The sequence below is a fragment of the Natator depressus genome, chromosome 1 (assembly GCF_965152275.1).
Source record: "Natator depressus isolate rNatDep1 chromosome 1, rNatDep2.hap1, whole genome shotgun sequence".
Taxonomy (NCBI): Eukaryota; Metazoa; Chordata; order Testudines; family Cheloniidae; genus Natator; species Natator depressus.
In genome coordinates this window covers 201164004-201180836 of record NC_134234.1, presented here as the reverse complement: position 1 = coordinate 201180836, position 16833 = coordinate 201164004, and the positions used below count along the sequence as shown (strand labels likewise).

Below are 16833 nucleotides of genomic sequence, written 5' to 3'. Positions count from 1 at the left end.
AATCTGGCCTGTTTTGGTAGTGACTGAACATTGTTGCCTGCTAACAGCTGTGTGGAGTCCTGTGAGGAATACACGGACGGTCTTAGTCCAATTCTTAGTGGGGAAGTTCCCATATCACAGAACCCACCAGCACTGGCCCTCATTGATTCCCTTGTTCAGCAGAAAGGCCAAAATTGATTAGACTGTAGAGGCTGAACTCCCCTCCCACTCTGAGAGGAGGCTGGCCCATTGGTGAGGCAGTGTGTGGGAAGCTAGTCTTGCTATTGCCGACACAAACAGGGGCCTTCACTCTCCCTGATTGTCCTTTTGCCAGAACTAAAATTAATTATGAAGGAAAAAATAATGTCACTGTTCAAAACAACCCCCCTAAACAAACAGGGAGAAAGATTACAGAGTAGAGACAAGGGCCAGCCACAAAATTGGGATCTGGATCTGAACTTCCCCAAAGTTCAGGAGAATTGAGATCCAGGTGTTTTGGAGGGACACACATCTTTCATACTCAGGCTTCAGCAGCAGCCAGTAGAGCGCAATACAGAGTGTGGCTAGTGAGCAGAGCCTTGTTGGGAGGCACTGCAGTCTGATGAAGAAGATTGCTGTGGAGACAGAGGACACATTGGACAGGCGCATCTCTAAGCAAGTGCTTTTCCCCCTGCAAGAGGTGATCCTGTGGAGGAAACATATGAGAACCCTTCTTAGGTCCCCCCTTCAGGGCTTGAATCTTCTTTTTTCCTTTTCAGAGAATATGCCTATTGTGAAGAGTCTGACCCTGCCCTCTGCCTCCCTGCCTATGAAACTGGTGAGTCTGGAAGAAGCTCAGGCACGGAGTCTGTCAGCCTCCCACCCTGCCCGGAAAGAGAGGAGAGAGAACAGCTTGCCTGAAATTGTCCCAGTCACCGGATCCCTCTTCCACACTGTCGTTGACCTACCCGACAGCAAGTATGTGCCCAGAGAAAGCTGAAATACAAACTGATGAAAGCGTACCTCCCCACGGTCATGAGTTTGGCGGGACTGTCCCGCTTTGATTCCCAAAAACCTCCTGTGCTGACTGAAGTAGAACGTTTCCCGCATTCGGTGGCGCCCGCAGCTGTACACACCATTGGCTGGGCCAGAGCTAGCGAAGACAGTGCCTTCAGCTGCTCCAGGGCATGCTCAGCCCCCTTGGGCGTGCTCAGTGGCTGCAGGGGAGCACAGGGATGGGGAATGATACCGCTTCTGAGTGGGCTGGGCGGGAAGGCAGGGACTGAGTGTGGCGCACACTCAGCAAGTGAAGCTCTGGTGACAGTGCCTGCAGCTGGGGATGGTGGTGACCAGCTGTGTCCCACTTTAGCCATTTGAAATGTTATGTGAAAGACAGAATGCTCCCCCTCCTGCTGCACGCCCACTCCCTACATTGTGATCCCCTTCTCCACCCGTCGATGAACGTACCATCACCATCGGGGTTACTGTGCTCCCATCTCCAAGGAGGAGAAATCAGTCTGTCTCTTTGCAAGCATTGAAAATGTGATCATACAACTTCCCTAGGTCTCTGTGTTCTCATACGTCCACCATTCCTCAGCACAGAACCAAGCAGGCCCATCCTGTAAGGCAGCTGCCTTGATTTCCCTGAATCTGCCCAACCTGACTGAATGTCAAACAGATCTTGAAATCATTTGTTGTAAGAGCTCCTCCTGCTGGTGGCTGGCTTGAACTGCAGCATGAGGTGTCCATCTGCCTAATTCAGTAGTTTTCAACCTGTGGTCTGCGGACTAAGATTTCCAACAGGTTCCACAGCTCCATTCGAAATTTTTTAGCAGCCCGCAAATGAAAAAAAGATTTAAAACCACTAGCTTAGTTGTAAAAAGAAAAGGAGGACTTGTGGCACCTTAGAGACTAACAAATTTATTTGAGCATAAGCTTTCGTGAGCTACAGCTAACTTCATTGGATGCATTCAGTGGAAAATACAGTGGGGCGATTTATATACACAGAGAACATGAAACAATGGGTGTTACCATACACACTGTAAGGAGAGTGATCAGGTAAGGTGAGCTATTACCAGCAGGAGAGTGGGGGGGGGGGGAACCTTTTGTAGTGATAATCAAGGTGGGCCATTTCCAGCAGTTGACAAGAACGTCTGAGGAACAGTGGGGGCGGGGGGAATAAACATGGGGAAATAGTTTTATTTTGTGTAATGACCCATCCACTCCCAGTCTTTATTCAAGCCTACGTTAATTGTATCCAGTTTGAAAATTAATTCCAATTCGTTAAGTAAAATATGGGCGCTGAATTGCCCTGGCTCAGAGATAATAACCTCTACAGCTGGAGACTTACTAGTGACCCATAAGGAACCTTAGCAGTGATGTATCTACATACTTCATATAGTAACAGCAAAGGACTACACAACAAAGGGAAGAGGTACAGAGGCAGCCCACTCCCCGAATAGGATACCTCAACCCCTCCTGCCCTCCCCCCCCCCCCCCGAGTGTCCTTTTCCTCACACTTTCAGGAGAATGGGCCTACCTCTAAACCCCTGGTCCCTCTGTAACACAATGAGAGGAGACTCTGTACCTCTAACATCCTCTTCTCTGTACCAAACTGATAGGAAGGGTTGTTGAGGGCAAGGCAGAGATGCAGGGAGTCTGTGTCCGAAAGCAGGAGCTGCAGAGAAGGTTCTTCCACCAAGATTGGTGAGAGTGTGGGAAGAGAGAAGATCAGTCTGATGCTAGATGAACAGAGGGACTGAGGCAGAGAGGTGAAGACAAAGATCCACACAATACTGTATACAAAGGAGAATATGCATGAGATGTGGTGCTTCTGCAGTTTTACATGGAGCTTTTCAAAGGAGCCCAAGGGAGTTAGCACCCAACTCCCATTGAAAGTCACTGGGATTTGTGGGCCTAAACCCCTGGGACTCTTTAAAAACCTCTGCCTTAAGGTTATTCTAATGTTTGCCTTGCAAACCCCAGTATTAAAAAGAGAGAGAAAGAGAGAGAGACTAAAAGAAGAGCAGAGGCTGAGGGGGATGGGGGAGACAGGTTTTTGTGGCACACCAGGACTGGTGTTCAGCCCCAGGTACCTGGCACTAATCTCCTGTGCATTTTCTCTTCCAGGAGAAAATTATCCACCAAATCCAAGAAATGGAAGTCAATATTTAACCTGGGCCGGTCTGGATCAGATTCAAAATCAAAACTGAGTCGAAATGGGAGTGTGTTTGTGAGAGGGCAGAAACTCTCTGGTAAGAACCAGCTTGTCAGTTAATTTCCTCTCTCAGCCAGCTTCCCCTAATCACTCCTCTCTGGTATGGCAATGGTACAATAGATAGCCTGTTGATGTTAGTGCTGCAAGAATTCAGATCTGGGGTGAAAATCAGATTAGGCTTCTAGAGTTGGGAGGCGGGAGGAGTCACATAGTTGGCTCCTTCCATCGTGGGCCTTTCACTTGAGTATGGAAATGAGAGGCAGTCAGAACCAGGGAACACCAACCCAGAACATCCATTGTAATGCTGGGGTGAATGTGCTTCGTTGCCCAGACCCTACCCTGGGCCTAGGAAGCACTAAGCCCCAGTTCTGCAAAGATTTTTAGGCTTAAGAGCCTAAATACCATGGAGGATTTGGGCCTTAAGTGTTGTATTTGATGGATTGGCTAACCCAGAGTGGATTTAGGGGAAGCTGCACTCCTGGAAGTATTATGTCTCATAGGAAATGGCGCATGGCCAGGTTAACACACCCTATGTGGTACTGAGGGAGAGACTGTTCTATGCCTCCAGGGCATTAAAGACCCAAAGTGTCTTTGTATAAACTGGCATCATGAGTTCCCATGTTTATTGTCTCGTGGTATTTGGATAAATAAGATCACATTTTCAGAGTTTACAGGCGAAAAGATGTTTTTCCTAATGGCTAGCATCCCAAACTCTAGATTCTCCTGCACTGAATACCAATTGAAAAGTATGAAATATTTTTGGATATTTTTCTACGTTTTCAAATATATTGATTTCTATTACAACACAGAATATAAAGTATACAGTGCTCACTTTATATTATTATTTTGTATTACAAATATTTGCACTGTAAAAATTATAAACAAAAGAAAGTGTTTTTCGATTCACCTCATACAAGTACTGTAGTGCAGTCTTTTTATCATGAAAGTGTAACTTACAAATGTAGATTATGTTTTGTTACATAACTGCATTCAAAAAAACAAAACAATGTAAAACTTTAGAGCCTACAAGTCCACTCAGTCCTACTTCTTGTTCAGCCAATCGCTAAGACAAACAATTTTGTTTATATTTACGGGAGATAATGCTGCCTACTTCTTATTTACAATGTCACCTGAAAGTGAGAACAGGCATTCACATGGCACTTTTGTAGCCAGCGTTGCAAGGTATTTATGTGCCAGATATGCTAAACATTCATATGCCCCTTCATGCTTCAGCCACCATTCCAGAAGACATGCTTCCATGCTGATGATACTCATTAAAAAAATGTGTTAATTAAATTTGCAACTGAACTCCTTGGGGGAGAATTGTGTGTCTCCTGCTCTGTTTTACCTGTATTCTGCCATATATTTCATGTGTTAGCAGTCTTGGATGATGACCCAGCACATGTTCATTTTAACAACACTTTTACAGCAGATTTGACAAAACATAAAGAAGGTACCAATGTGAGATTTCTAAAAATAGCTACAGCACTCGACCCAAGGTTTAAGAATCTGAAGTGTGGTCCGAAATCTGAGAGGGACGATGTGGGGAGCATGCTTTCCGAAGTCTTAACAGAGCAACACTCAGATGCAGAAACTACAAAACCCAAACCATCAAAAGAGAAAATCAGCCTTCTTCTGGTGGCGTCTGGCTCAGATGACGAAAATGAACATGCATCAGTCCACTCTGCTTTGGATTGTTATTGAGCAGAACCCATCATCAGCATGGACACATGTCCTCTGGAATGGCGGTTGAAGCATGAAGGGACATATGAATCTTTAGCACATCTGGCACGTAAATATCTTGCGATGCTGGCTACAACAGTGCCATGCAAACGTCTGTTCTCACTTTCAGGTGACGTTATAAACAAGACGTAGGCAGCATTATCTCCTGCATATTGTAACAAAACTTGTTTGTCTGAGCGATTGGCTGAAGTAGGACTGAACGGACTTGTAGGCTCTAAAGTTTTACATTGTTTTATTTTTGAATGCAGTTATTTTTTGTATATAATTCTACATTTGAAAGTTTAACTTTCATTATAAAGAGATTGCTCCACTGGTATTAGGTTAATTGAAAAATACTATTTCTTTTGTTTTTTACAGTGCATATATTTGTAATCAAAAATAAATATAAAGTGAGCACTGTACACTTTGTATTCTGTGTGGTAATTGAAATCAATATATTTGAAAATGTAGAAAACATCCAAAACTATTTAAATAAATGATATTCTATTATTGTTTAACAGCACAATTAATCGCGATTAATTTTTTTCATCGCTTGACAGCCCTAAAAAAATACATTTGGGGTTCTTTTAATTAGCTGTCCAGTGTTGGAGCCTTTAGGGTTCATGTGTTCAAGTTTTTCTCTGCAATCATGAGGGCCAGAAACTTACTTTTTTTTCTTTTTCTTTTTCTTTTTTTTTTTTTTTTTTTAAAGATGGGATTGAGTCTCACATAGTCTCATGAATCCAGGAGCTGAGACTTTACAGAAAAAAACCTTAATACCACAAAAATATCGCTAAACTCACTAGAGTTGGCAACACTGCAATATCACTTGTATGGTTGGTACTGTATAATAATTAGAGGTGAGGTTGGATCAAAATCCTGGAGCCAAATCCCCTTGAACTTTGGGAGAGTTCAGATCCTGATCCAAGCTTTGTGGCTCCAGCCCGTCTCTGATAGTGTACTTGCGCACCTGCAATCACACCCACCCCATGTGATTTGCATATGCAGTGCAAGGTCACACAGGAAGCCTGTGGCTGTCTCTGTTTTAACCACAAGACCATCCTACCTCTCTGATAAGGAATACTTTTAACACGCTACCATCCCAAACCAGTCATGGACCTGAGCTACAGTGCTCATTTCCAGGCCTGACCTCTCCCAAAATGTAGGGGTGTGGGATCCTGGGGTTCTTTCTGGGCCCAGATCTATACTAAACAGTGCACTGAGGGAGATCGGGCTGTTTTTTTGTTAATAATGGGACACTAAATGCCTTTTCACTGCATTAACCCACCCTCCGGTCATTGTATTGGCTTTAATTATGCTGTGCTCTCCAGCTGGTTGTAAACTGACAGGTCCCAGAATCTGATGTAGGTTTCTAAACTTATTTTTTCACAGAAAAAGCAACTATTCGACCAGCTAAAAGCATGGACTCGCTGTGCTCCCTGCCTGTAGAAGGTGAGACCCTGACAGCCTGTACCTAGGGCTGCCGAGCTGCGGGATGGGCCTGTGAGCTCTTAGCTCTCACGAGTGTGTGCATAGGTGTTGGCAGGTGTTTTTGTTTCTATGCATGCTCACCCACCTGTGTCTGTGGTTACGTTTCTCTCTGTGTTGGATGTTCTCATGTTCTTCCATCAGATGTTTACACATGTCCATGCATTACCATACCTGTGTATATGCACTGCTCTACCCGTCTGTGTGCTTGTATGGTGGCATATGCGTCCAGGCATGTATAAATATTTGTTTGTGTGAATATCTGTTACCAGTACAATGGGCTTCATTCAGCTCTGCATTATTCCAGTGGGCACGGGGTCCCTATTTGTGGGAAGGCTGCCTGGAAAGAGGACGAGGCAGTGCCTGGCGCCTGCAACCAGCCAGCAAGGCCCAGACATGGCTGATTGGCAAGGGCACACGATGATGCCCAGAGCCAGTAAGGATCCTGCACAGTTTCCAGTGGAGAGGATCCTGTCTAGCTTCAGCTACCTGTGAGAGCTGCCAACTCTGGGTAGAGTCCCTGGGGGAGGAGCCTGAGGGATGTAGGTTCTGTCCCCTGCCCTGTATCGGAGACTCTGCAGGGCTGGGGCTGTTCACTAGAGCCTGCCCTGTCTCCTGGGTATATGGAAGAAGGCTTCCCGCTGTCACTGCTCCCTTTGCCAATTCTCCATTTGTCTCCTCTCCCCAGGGGAGGATGAGAAAGGCCGGTTCAAACGCACAGTCACTGCTGGAGGGTTTTTCATCCCGGTGATGAAAACGCAGACAGGAGGCGCAAGCAGCTCAGGTGACCTCAGCAAGGAGAGTGAATGGGACCGTGAGGGGGCTCCAGTGGGGGCCGAGGGAGGCTCAGAGCTCAGCGGGGATAAAGCTGGCCCCAGGGCCCCCCAGGCGAGGCCACCCCCAGAGCAGTTGAAGGTGTTCCGGGCCATGGAGGATGCTGAAAGCGAGCAGACCTCCCCTAAGACGTGCCGCATGTTCTACACCTCCGACACAGCCTCCAAATCAGGCTTCCCCAGCAGCCTCTTCCCTCTGGAAGCCTCCCCCCGGCACCAGCGGAAAGCCCTGAACATCTCAGAGCCCTTCGCCGTTTCTGTGCCCCTTCGGGTGTCCGCAGTCATCAGCACCAACAGCACCCCATGCCGCGTGCCTGCCAAGGACAAGCCTGCCCTCTCCAGCCTGGAGGAATCATCTGCTCTGGGGCCAGGCAGCGCCGCTCCCACAGAGCCAGAAGTGGATGGCCAGCCCAGGACTGAGCAGGCCACAGACAGGGAGGAGAAGCAGCCCAGGGCTGAGTCTGCATCAGGTAAAACTAGTAGAGGTGAGCAGTGCACAGCCCCAGCAATGAGATATGCAGGGCTAAAGCAGGGCTGAGGAATTGCCCCTGGTAGGGACCACGGTCCAGTGAGGCCATTCCATGCAGTGCAAGGCAGTGGAGAGACTAGGGGCTCCCAGTGGCACACCTTGGGTAGGGAGAAGCTCAGTGGTCCCCAGTGGAGGCTTGGGGGGAGGGTGGGCATTCAGGGGAAAAGCGCTGGGTGGGTGTAGAGAAGTAAGGTCGTTCCACGGGGGCATGGGAATGTGGGACTTAAGCCATGTGAACTTCCTGACAGCAGTGCCCTGTCCATGACGGCAGGGACTCTAAGCAGTGTAGTGCAGGATTTTGGGTTTTATCAGTCAGGATGAGTTGAACCTACACAGGTCCTTTATCTTAATGCCCTGGGCCAGCTGCAGGCCCTGTGTTGTGAGTGGTTTATATTGCTGATCCGTGTTTCTAATCCAGGTCCTACCACTGAGGAACTGATGGCAGCCAAGGAGCCTGAGTCCTTGGAAACCTCAAAGCCAACAACAGAAAACCAGAAGCTGCTAGGCAGTGGCAGCAGCACCAGTGGCAGACAAGCCCCAGAGCAGAGCCCTGGCTTGAAACAGACACCAGCACCCAAGGGCCCGGCAGGCCTGCACTTGGCAGGTGAGATCGAGCAAGGCCAGCTCAGGACACAGGAAAACCCCTCAGAAAGAGGCAGCCGGCAGGAGGCGACACCAAGGGTTAAAGCGGAGGAGGCCTTGTTCCCGAGAGAGCTGGTAAGGAGGGAGCCTTGAAAGGAAGGAATATCCATTGTCTCAAAGCACCCGAGGGAGGTGGAAGTATCCCCATCTTGCTGGGGACTGCTACGGGGCACTGGGGAACTGCTGCATTCGAGCAACCTCAAGCTGTGATCTTGACATGTAATATAGGCTAAACAGGGTTAGACTTGGCCAGGTGTTGACTGACCTTCTCTATTCAGTATACAGCTGTCATGTCCTCTCTCACTCCCCTCTTCTGTTAACTATACCCTGCTGTCGGTACTGTCTCTGGTAGCTTCTCCATATGTCTAATCGTTTTGACCCTCCATCTCTGACCCTCCTCCCCCTATTTCTGCCAGGTTCTTTATCAGGACTGTGATTTTCTCAGTCTGATTTTTTAATTCCATTCCTGATCACCCAAACATTTTGTAGGCTCACTGCTGCACGCTGAGCGGAGTTTTGATTTGAGTCACTCAGTCACCCCAGATCTTTCCTCTGAGTGGTTACAGATGAGTGGAGTCTAGCAATGTGTATGAGTAGTTCCAGTGATTCCTTCCAGTGTGCATGACCTTGCATTTGGCAACATTTCTTTACGGGGTGTGTAGCGCCCCCTGCTGGGGTAGGTGAGTCTATTTCATGGGGCAGGTTGGGAGGCAGTCTGAGGAATTGTAGCTATTGTTTCTCAGCTATTTCACTTTGCCCACTTGCCACCAGACCTGAGTCCTAGCTCCACCTCTGATGATCTGCCCTGTAAACCCATTTGTTTACAGGCAAATGCAAAGGAGGCAGTGTGGGCTAGTGGATAGAGCACTGAACTGGAAATCAGGAGATCTGGATTCTATCCCTGGCTCTGTCAGTGGCCTGCTGGGTAACCATGGGCAAGTCACTTCACCACCCCATGCCTCAGTTTCTGTAAACTGGGGGTAGTGATATTGACCTCCTTTGTAAAGCACTTTGAGATCCACTGATGAAAATGCTACATAAGAGCAAGGTATTATTATTTTATTTAACCAGACTTCTGGTGGCCAGCATTTCCACTAGTCTGACGGTATTCCTGGAGGGCTGCTATAGGCAGCGTTGTGGGCAGAAGGCAGATGGGCACGTGGAGTGATTGCTGTCAGGTTATGAGATTTCTGATGTTTTTCAGGCTGAAGATGACGCTGCCAATGCCCTGATGGAACCGCTGTGGCCGGAGATTCAACAGGAACTCAAAATTATTGAATCTGAAGAGGAGCTCTCATTCTTGCCTACAGATGTCCCCAAGACAGGCCCACACCAGGAAATAATGCACTCAGCACTAGCTCCTGCATCCTCTGCGTCACCACAAACGGACAGCTTCTCTTCTGGTTCGGTGCTTACCCTGACACTGGCCGAACAGGAAACTCCAGCCAGAACCCCACAGGTCACATCTCAGTTGCCTTTATTTGGTGCCACCTCCAAAGAAAGTTTGAAGGAGCCTGGCGGCCTCCAGGGTGGTAAACCTGAAGTGGTAGCACAGCGTGACTGCTCTCCTAACATACCCGAACTGGGTACTGTCCTGTCTGGGACAGCTTCTCCAAAGAACCATCTAGTGGTGGAGAATGTCAGCAGTGATCTTCCACCTCCCCACCAAGACCAGAAGCTTTATGATGAGCAGCAGCTCATTGAGGGTCCTTTAAAAGAAGGTGTCTCAAATCCCAAAAGGATGCGTCCAGACGAAGCCAAGGAGAAAGGCAACACTGCCCTGCTGCATAGCGAAAAGGATGGCATTGCTGTAGGCCAGGATGGAGTCCTGACCCAGAGGGAGAAACCTGATAGAGTGACTCTAGGAGGTGGCCTGATCTCATCAAAGAGGGCAAGTGGACCTGGAGCTCAGAAGCCCAAAGAGGGCGGCATGGCCAACAAAGCCCAGGAGTCTTTTGACCATGAAGAGGAGGATGCATGGACAGACAATGTCCAGGGCTTTGAGCTGGTAGAGCCATGGGAGGATCACCAGTGGGTCACCAGCCCTCTCCATTCCCCTACCTTCAAGAACCTCCAGGAAAAGGCAATGCAGGACTTCCAGTCACAGAGCTACGGAGTGGAAAGGGGCCTTTCTGCTCGGCCACGTTTCAGTCGCAGTCTTTCTCTGGATAGCAAAGACATGGTGCTGAGTGTGTGGGCTATCCAACCACCTTTCACAAGTGCAGCTGAAGAGCTCCCACGTGGCTGCACTAGATCGGGGACCAAGGACCTGTTAGAAACACTGCCAACCTCACCACCCAGGCCGAGCCACGTCGAGCGAGCCGAGACCTCTCAGAGTCCTCGAGAGGACTCTTTAGAGCCTGAGGGATCAAGTGATGCCCTGAGCAGCGAGGCAGAGCCTGCAGCAGGGAGTCTGCTAGCCAGGCATGAGGAACTACGCGCTGCCTCTCTTTCAGAGCCAGGGGAGAAGGAAGTGGATGGCAGCAAAGAAAACCCTCAGGACTTGACACCTGAGTTGCCTTTTCCACACTATAATACCCCAGACAGTTTCTTGCAGGCAAAGAAAATAGATGAAGATCCATCCAGGCCTCAGGACGCTGCTCCCACTGGAGTGGCTGTCACCAAAGGGCTGTGTTCTACCAGTGAGTCACAGCTGAGTAACAACAAAAGTGAAGACACTCCCCGTAAAGTGAGAACCAGGCCATCATCTCTCAACTTGGATTCACTCCTCCCTGCCCCTGATTTCTTCAAGTTTGAGAGCCTGGCGGTGCCCACTTCACCTGGAAACCTCCTATGTGTGCAGAAGGAAGGGAAGAGCAGTGATTCTGTCCTGTCACTGCCTGCTGCCTGCCCTGCCAGGAACATAGGCGACCCCTGGGGATCTTGCTTCGATCCCCGGGAGCTAGACCTGGATTACATGGCAGTGGCCCATGCTGCCACCGGCCGTCGTAACTCTGCCCCTGTGAGTGTGTCAGCGGTGAGGACCTCCTTCATGATTAAGATGTGCCAGGCCAGAGCTGTGCCAGTGATACCGCCCAAGATCCAGTACACACAGGTCCCACAGCCACTACAGACTCAGAACGCCGACCGTGACATCCCTGCATCACTGGGGAGGAAGGAAACAGAAGCCCACTCAGGCAGCAGGCAGACCCCCCGAGCAGCTCGGGGACAGCTGGAGCCCCCAAAGAGCCCTCGGGTAGAGAAGAAAGCCAAAGAGGAGAAAGAAAACAGTGACCCAACTCAAATGGATTCAACATCTTCTAGGCACGGCAGCCTCAACCCTCTCCCAGATCTCTCCCTCTCCAGTTGTAATTCCACCCAGGAGGTGCCCGTGTTGCGCCGAAAGCGCACTTCAGAGGGGGAGACCGCAGGAGACAACCCACAATCCTCAAAAATGGAGAGGCCATCGGGGTTTTCCAAGCCTTCCTACAGATCCAGACCAGGAAGGCCCCAGAGCCTTATCCTCTTCAGCCCACCCTTCCCCATCATGGACCATCCATCTTCCTCAGCAGACTCCAGAGTGTTGTTATCACCCATAAGAAGCCCCTCTCAGAGCAACTCTCCAAACCCTATTTGTGGTGATCTGTCTGGGAACCTGCAGACAACGCCTGAGGGGGTCACTCTGCGGAACAAAATGACCATCCCCAAAAATGGGCAGAGACTGGAGACCTCCACCAGCTGCTTTTATCAGCCCCAGAGGAGGTCAGTGATTCTCGACGGGAGAAGCGGGAGGCAGATAGAATAATGCCAGCTCACCTAACCCCTCTTCCCTGGTGGATGAGATGGGAGTGCCCACCTTGAGACCAACTGTGCTATTGTTGTTGTTGTTGTTGTTGTTATGATTATAAATATTGTATGCAAAAAGGACACAAATCCTTTATTTCCTCCTGCAGAGCATTTTGCTCCTGAGGTTCTCATTCTCTTTATCTCCCTTCCTCCTTTTCGGGCAACCCCACATTATCTGCTCTTTGGAAAAAAAATTCCCAAGGAAGTTTGTTTTCTTCAGTCTTGTTTTCTAACACACCCTGTGAAAGTCTCACCCTCTGTCTGAAAAAAACATGGCATGGTCCAATGGACATGGGTGCACTGTATGTGAAGGAGGTAAGACCAGACGGGTACATTTTTCTCCCTTGCACCCCCTGGTGATGATGCAGGGTCATCTGTCCAGCCATCCCTGCTGTACTGCTCTGCGTAGCATAAGCAAACTGCAGAGGAGAACGGTGATAGCTGAAGGTGGGTAAGTAAAGCTGACCTGTAAAGATCACACTGAGTGCGTTAACCTAAAGAGCTTCCAATGGCAAACACTCTGTCTTGAAGGCATTGCCTATAGCTGTTCTTTTGTAACACAGACATGGTGTCCCTGAATGTGCAATGTCTGGAATGAAGGTGGCTGAACAAGATAAGCCCAGCTTCCCTTTCAACTTAGTGATTCCCACTTGCCTGGCTGTCTTGCAGTCAGTCCCTCCTTATTTGCTGGGGGTTGGCTTGTAGCTGGCACTCTGGTTCCAAGGTGTTAGAGATCACTCTGGCTTATTTTAGTGGAAGAAATGTTCTGGCCAAACAAAGACCAAGAGTATCAGTTTTCACCATCGCCTAGGGCTTAATGACCTGTCCACAGCGTCCCCCAATCGTTTTTCCCACCTGCAGTGGCACAGTGGGATCCGAGCAGCTAGACAAGATCATGAGAATCCTCTGATCAGCACATCCTTGGCCAGTGCCCCCTCCCCTCCTGGTTTGCATGTTCCCAGCCACTGGTCTCTGGCTACTTTTGCACTTCAGATTCCTGAGATTTGAGGCCAGGTCACTGAGAGCCTGGTTGACTTTTACCTCCCCAGCCGTTGGTGCCTTCAGATTGATTAGGAGGAACATTGTAGAGAGGATGATTTGTTGGTGCATAAGAATGGAGGAGCAACATGCATGTTATCCCAGGAGGGAATTCTGTTGGAATTAAACTGTATGCCGAGGGGCTGTTATCATTACTGTCAATACGTGGTCATACAGGGACAGCTGCCATAGGAATGGAATTAAGGCTTCCGCTACAAAGTCTTTGACTTAGGGTTAATTGCAGGCTCGTCTGTCAGCTGGTGTGTGACCAGAGGCAAGTGCATGGCCTTGTACTGTCCTCGGTGTCTCTGCAGTTAAAATGTCACTCGTGACCCTACAGCAGATAGAGACATCAGTACTGATACAATCCTAGTAATGGTGTCCATGAGGGCCATTCTTAGCCAGTCTTAGAGCTCATAGTCCCTCTGCGAGCTAGCATGGGCTGTGGCAGGAATAGTAACTGAGCAGCTGGAAGGGCAGGCCTATGAATCCCATGGCCAATGGCAATCAGGAGATGCTCCCATCCAAAGTTATAAATTCATTACCATCTGTTAGTTGTCTGTGTTTAGATCTTTATTTGAAGGCACCTCCATTCTTGGTGTCTCAGGTGAAATGTCTGCTGGTTTGCAAACCCAGCCAATGTTGACCATTCGGTCTGGGTGGAGAGTAAACTGCCGTGTCATTGGTCTGGTTGGGACTAGAGGTGTATAGGCTCCAAGAACCCAAGGATGATTCCCCACCACTTGGCATCCAATTTTCTTATTTACTCTTGTGCAAAGCGAGGACAAATTACTGAGTCAGAATGCTCTGCCCTTCAACATCATCTTACCATTTGACCCCTGCTTTGCCCGGACGTAAAAGACCACACAAGAAGCAAGGTGGTGGAGAATCAAACTCATGTGGGTTCATAAACTCAGATGGGATAGTAGTCTGGAAAGAACCTATAATCCTCACCCAGATTCATGCTTTCCCATAGACTTCAGCAGGGCTTTTACTTGAGTAAGCACTGTGGGAGCTGGGCCTGAGCATGCAGCCCCTCAGCAGTGATCTCCTCTTGGCCCCTGCCTACCCAAAACCCTCAGCAGCCCCCCACTAAAAGAGGGGCATAGCTAGTCCTCCAGCTTTCATTTAATGTGATACAGCATGGAGCTGCAGTTCCACGAATGCCAAGTGCCCTTGTGTAGCTCCTTTGGGTGGAGGCTTAACCATCGCCACGGGAAATTATTAAAGTAGGTTAGCTGCAATATTTAGGGGTTTATTACACAATTCTGCAAATGGTAATGTGACTGGAAAGGATTCCCGGGTTTTTCAGTTTCAGGGAATGCATTTATTTTGGGTGGTGATTTACACCTTCTCCCCGACCTTGTAGGAACCCAACCATTGCGGCATTGTGCCGGTAACTGGGAACTGGAATGTGAAAGTAGAAATGGACCAAGCTAGGTTCACAAAGTGTACTGTCCAAAAAAAACAACAACAAAAAAACCGAAAATCTGACTCCTTAAATTCTTTCATTTAATCAAACCTGTTACTGAAATGGAGGCAGAGTCAATCTATAGAAATATAGAATTTTAATCTTGACAGTGTCCCTTCAAGAAGTAAGTCTCTGGGTTAAGTGGGAAAACCCTTCAAGAGAAGATCACTTTATTAGGAAGTGCTACTTAACACTACCAAAGCCTGGACCCAAACACCACAGCCTTTGAGGGTCTTCAAAATTTGAGCCAGCTCCCAGATCTGGATTTTACAAATGAGCACTCTTTTGATAATGGGCAAAACCTTGGACATGAACATCCCCAAATCTTGTGGTGTCTGAAATCTTATCCGAATTTTGCAGCTTGATCCCATTTCTCCTTGAAAACTAACTGGCTTCAGCTGGTGCATAAAGTATTAAGGTAGGCCCCAGAGAGGGACAGCTCTTGTGGCAAGCTAGGTAAGGTCTAGCACAGGGATCTCAAACTCGAATCACCATGAGGGCCACATGAGGACTAGTACATTGGCCCGAGGGCTGCATCACTGACACTCCCCGCCCCGCTGCCCCTGGTCTGCCCCCACTCCACCCCTTCCATGAGGCCTCGCCCCTGCCCCGCCTCTTCCCACCCCTTCCCCACCTCCATTCCAACTCCTTCCCCAAAGTCCGCAACTCTGCCCCATTCCAACCCCTTCCCCAAATCCCCGCCCTTGCCCCACCTCTTCTCTGCCTCCCCCCCTGAGCATGTGGCTCCCCGCTCCTCCCCCTCCCTCCTGGAAAGTGCTAAGCACTGCCAAACAGCTGTTTGGCGGCAGGAAGTGCCTGGAGATAGGCAGAGGAGCGGGGCCGTGGTGCTCTGGGGGGAGGGGAGCTTGGCGGTCCGCAGGAAATAACTCCGGGGGAGGGGCAGGGAGCTTGGTGGGCCGCAGGAAATAACCCTGCGGGCCGTGTGTTTGATACCCCTGGTCTAACAGAAACACTCCTGGACTTATGGAATCATAGGATTATAGGACTGGAAGGGACCTCAAGAGGTCATCTACTCCAGTCCCCTGTATTCATGGCAGGACTAAATATTATCTAGACCATCCCTGACGGTGTTTGTCTTACCTGCTCTTAAAAATCTCCAATGATGGAAATTCCACAACCTCCCTGGACAGGAAGTGCTTTTCCAGTGCTTTAACTACCCTGACAGGAAATTTTTTTGCTAATGTCCAACCTAAACCACGCTTGCTGCAATTTAAGCCCATTGCTTCTTGTCCTATCCTCAGAGGTTAAGAAGAACAATTCTTTTCCCTTCTCCTTGTAACAACCTTTTATGTACTTGAAAACTGTTATCATGTCCCCTTCTCAGTCTTCTCTTTTCCAGACTAAACAAACCCATTTTTTTCAATCTTTCTTCATAGGTCATGTTTTCTAGACCTTTAATCATTTTTGTTGCTCTTATCTGGACTTTCTGTGATTTGTCCACATCTTTCCTGAAATGTGGCGCCCAAAACTGGACACAATATTCCAATTGAGGCCTTATCAGTGCGGAGGAGAGTGGAAGAATTACTTCTCGTGTCTTGCTTACAACATTCTCGTTAACGCATCCCAGAATGATGTTCACTTTTTTTGCAACAGTGTTACACTGTTGACTCATATTTAGCTTGTGATCCACAATGATCCCCAGATCCCTTTCCTCAGTAATCCTTCCTAGGCAGTCATTTCCCATTTTGTATGTGTGCAAGTGATTGTTCCTTCCTAAGTGGAGTACTTTGCATTTGTCCTTATTGAATTTCATCCTATTTACTTCAGACCATTTCTCCAGTTTGTCCAGATCATATCCTCCAAAGCACTTGCAACTCCTCCCAACTCGATAAGTGTACTCTCTATGCCATTATCTAAATAATTGATGTAGGTATTGAACAGAACCAGACCCAGAATTGATCCCTGTGGGACCCCACTCGTGCCCTTCCAGCTTGACTGTGAACCACTGATAACTACTGTCTGGGAACGGTTTTCCAACCAGTTATTCACCCACCTTATAGTAGCCCCATCTAAGTTGTATTTCCCTAGTTTGTTTATGAGAAGGTCATGTGAGACACTATCAAAAGCCTTACTAAAGTCAAGATATACGTCTACCGCTTCCCCCTATCCACAAGGCTTGTTACCCTGT

At 48.5% G+C, this 16833-nt stretch overlaps 1 protein-coding gene across 2 annotated transcripts in view; it reads left to right on the top strand.

Annotated features, from left to right (window-relative positions):
- Positions 1–14875, top strand: part of ARHGAP31 (Rho GTPase activating protein 31) — a 95234-nt gene extending 80359 nt beyond the window's left edge. The window contains exons 7-12 of one of the 2 annotated variants that reach the window (XM_074974304.1): positions 738–936; positions 3088–3212; positions 6290–6349; positions 7074–7688; positions 8166–8464; positions 9594–14875. In XM_074974304.1, the coding sequence (XP_074830405.1) occupies positions 738–936; positions 3088–3212; positions 6290–6349; positions 7074–7688; positions 8166–8464; positions 9594–12134 (3839 nt within the window). In that variant the 3' untranslated portion in view covers positions 12135–14875. Of the gene's footprint in view, positions 1–737; positions 937–3087; positions 3213–6289; positions 6350–7073; positions 7704–8165; positions 8465–9593 lie in introns of both variants that reach the window. The other variant, XM_074974295.1, reaches the window with a different exon arrangement.
- The last annotated feature ends 1958 nt before the right edge of the window (positions 14876–16833 follow it).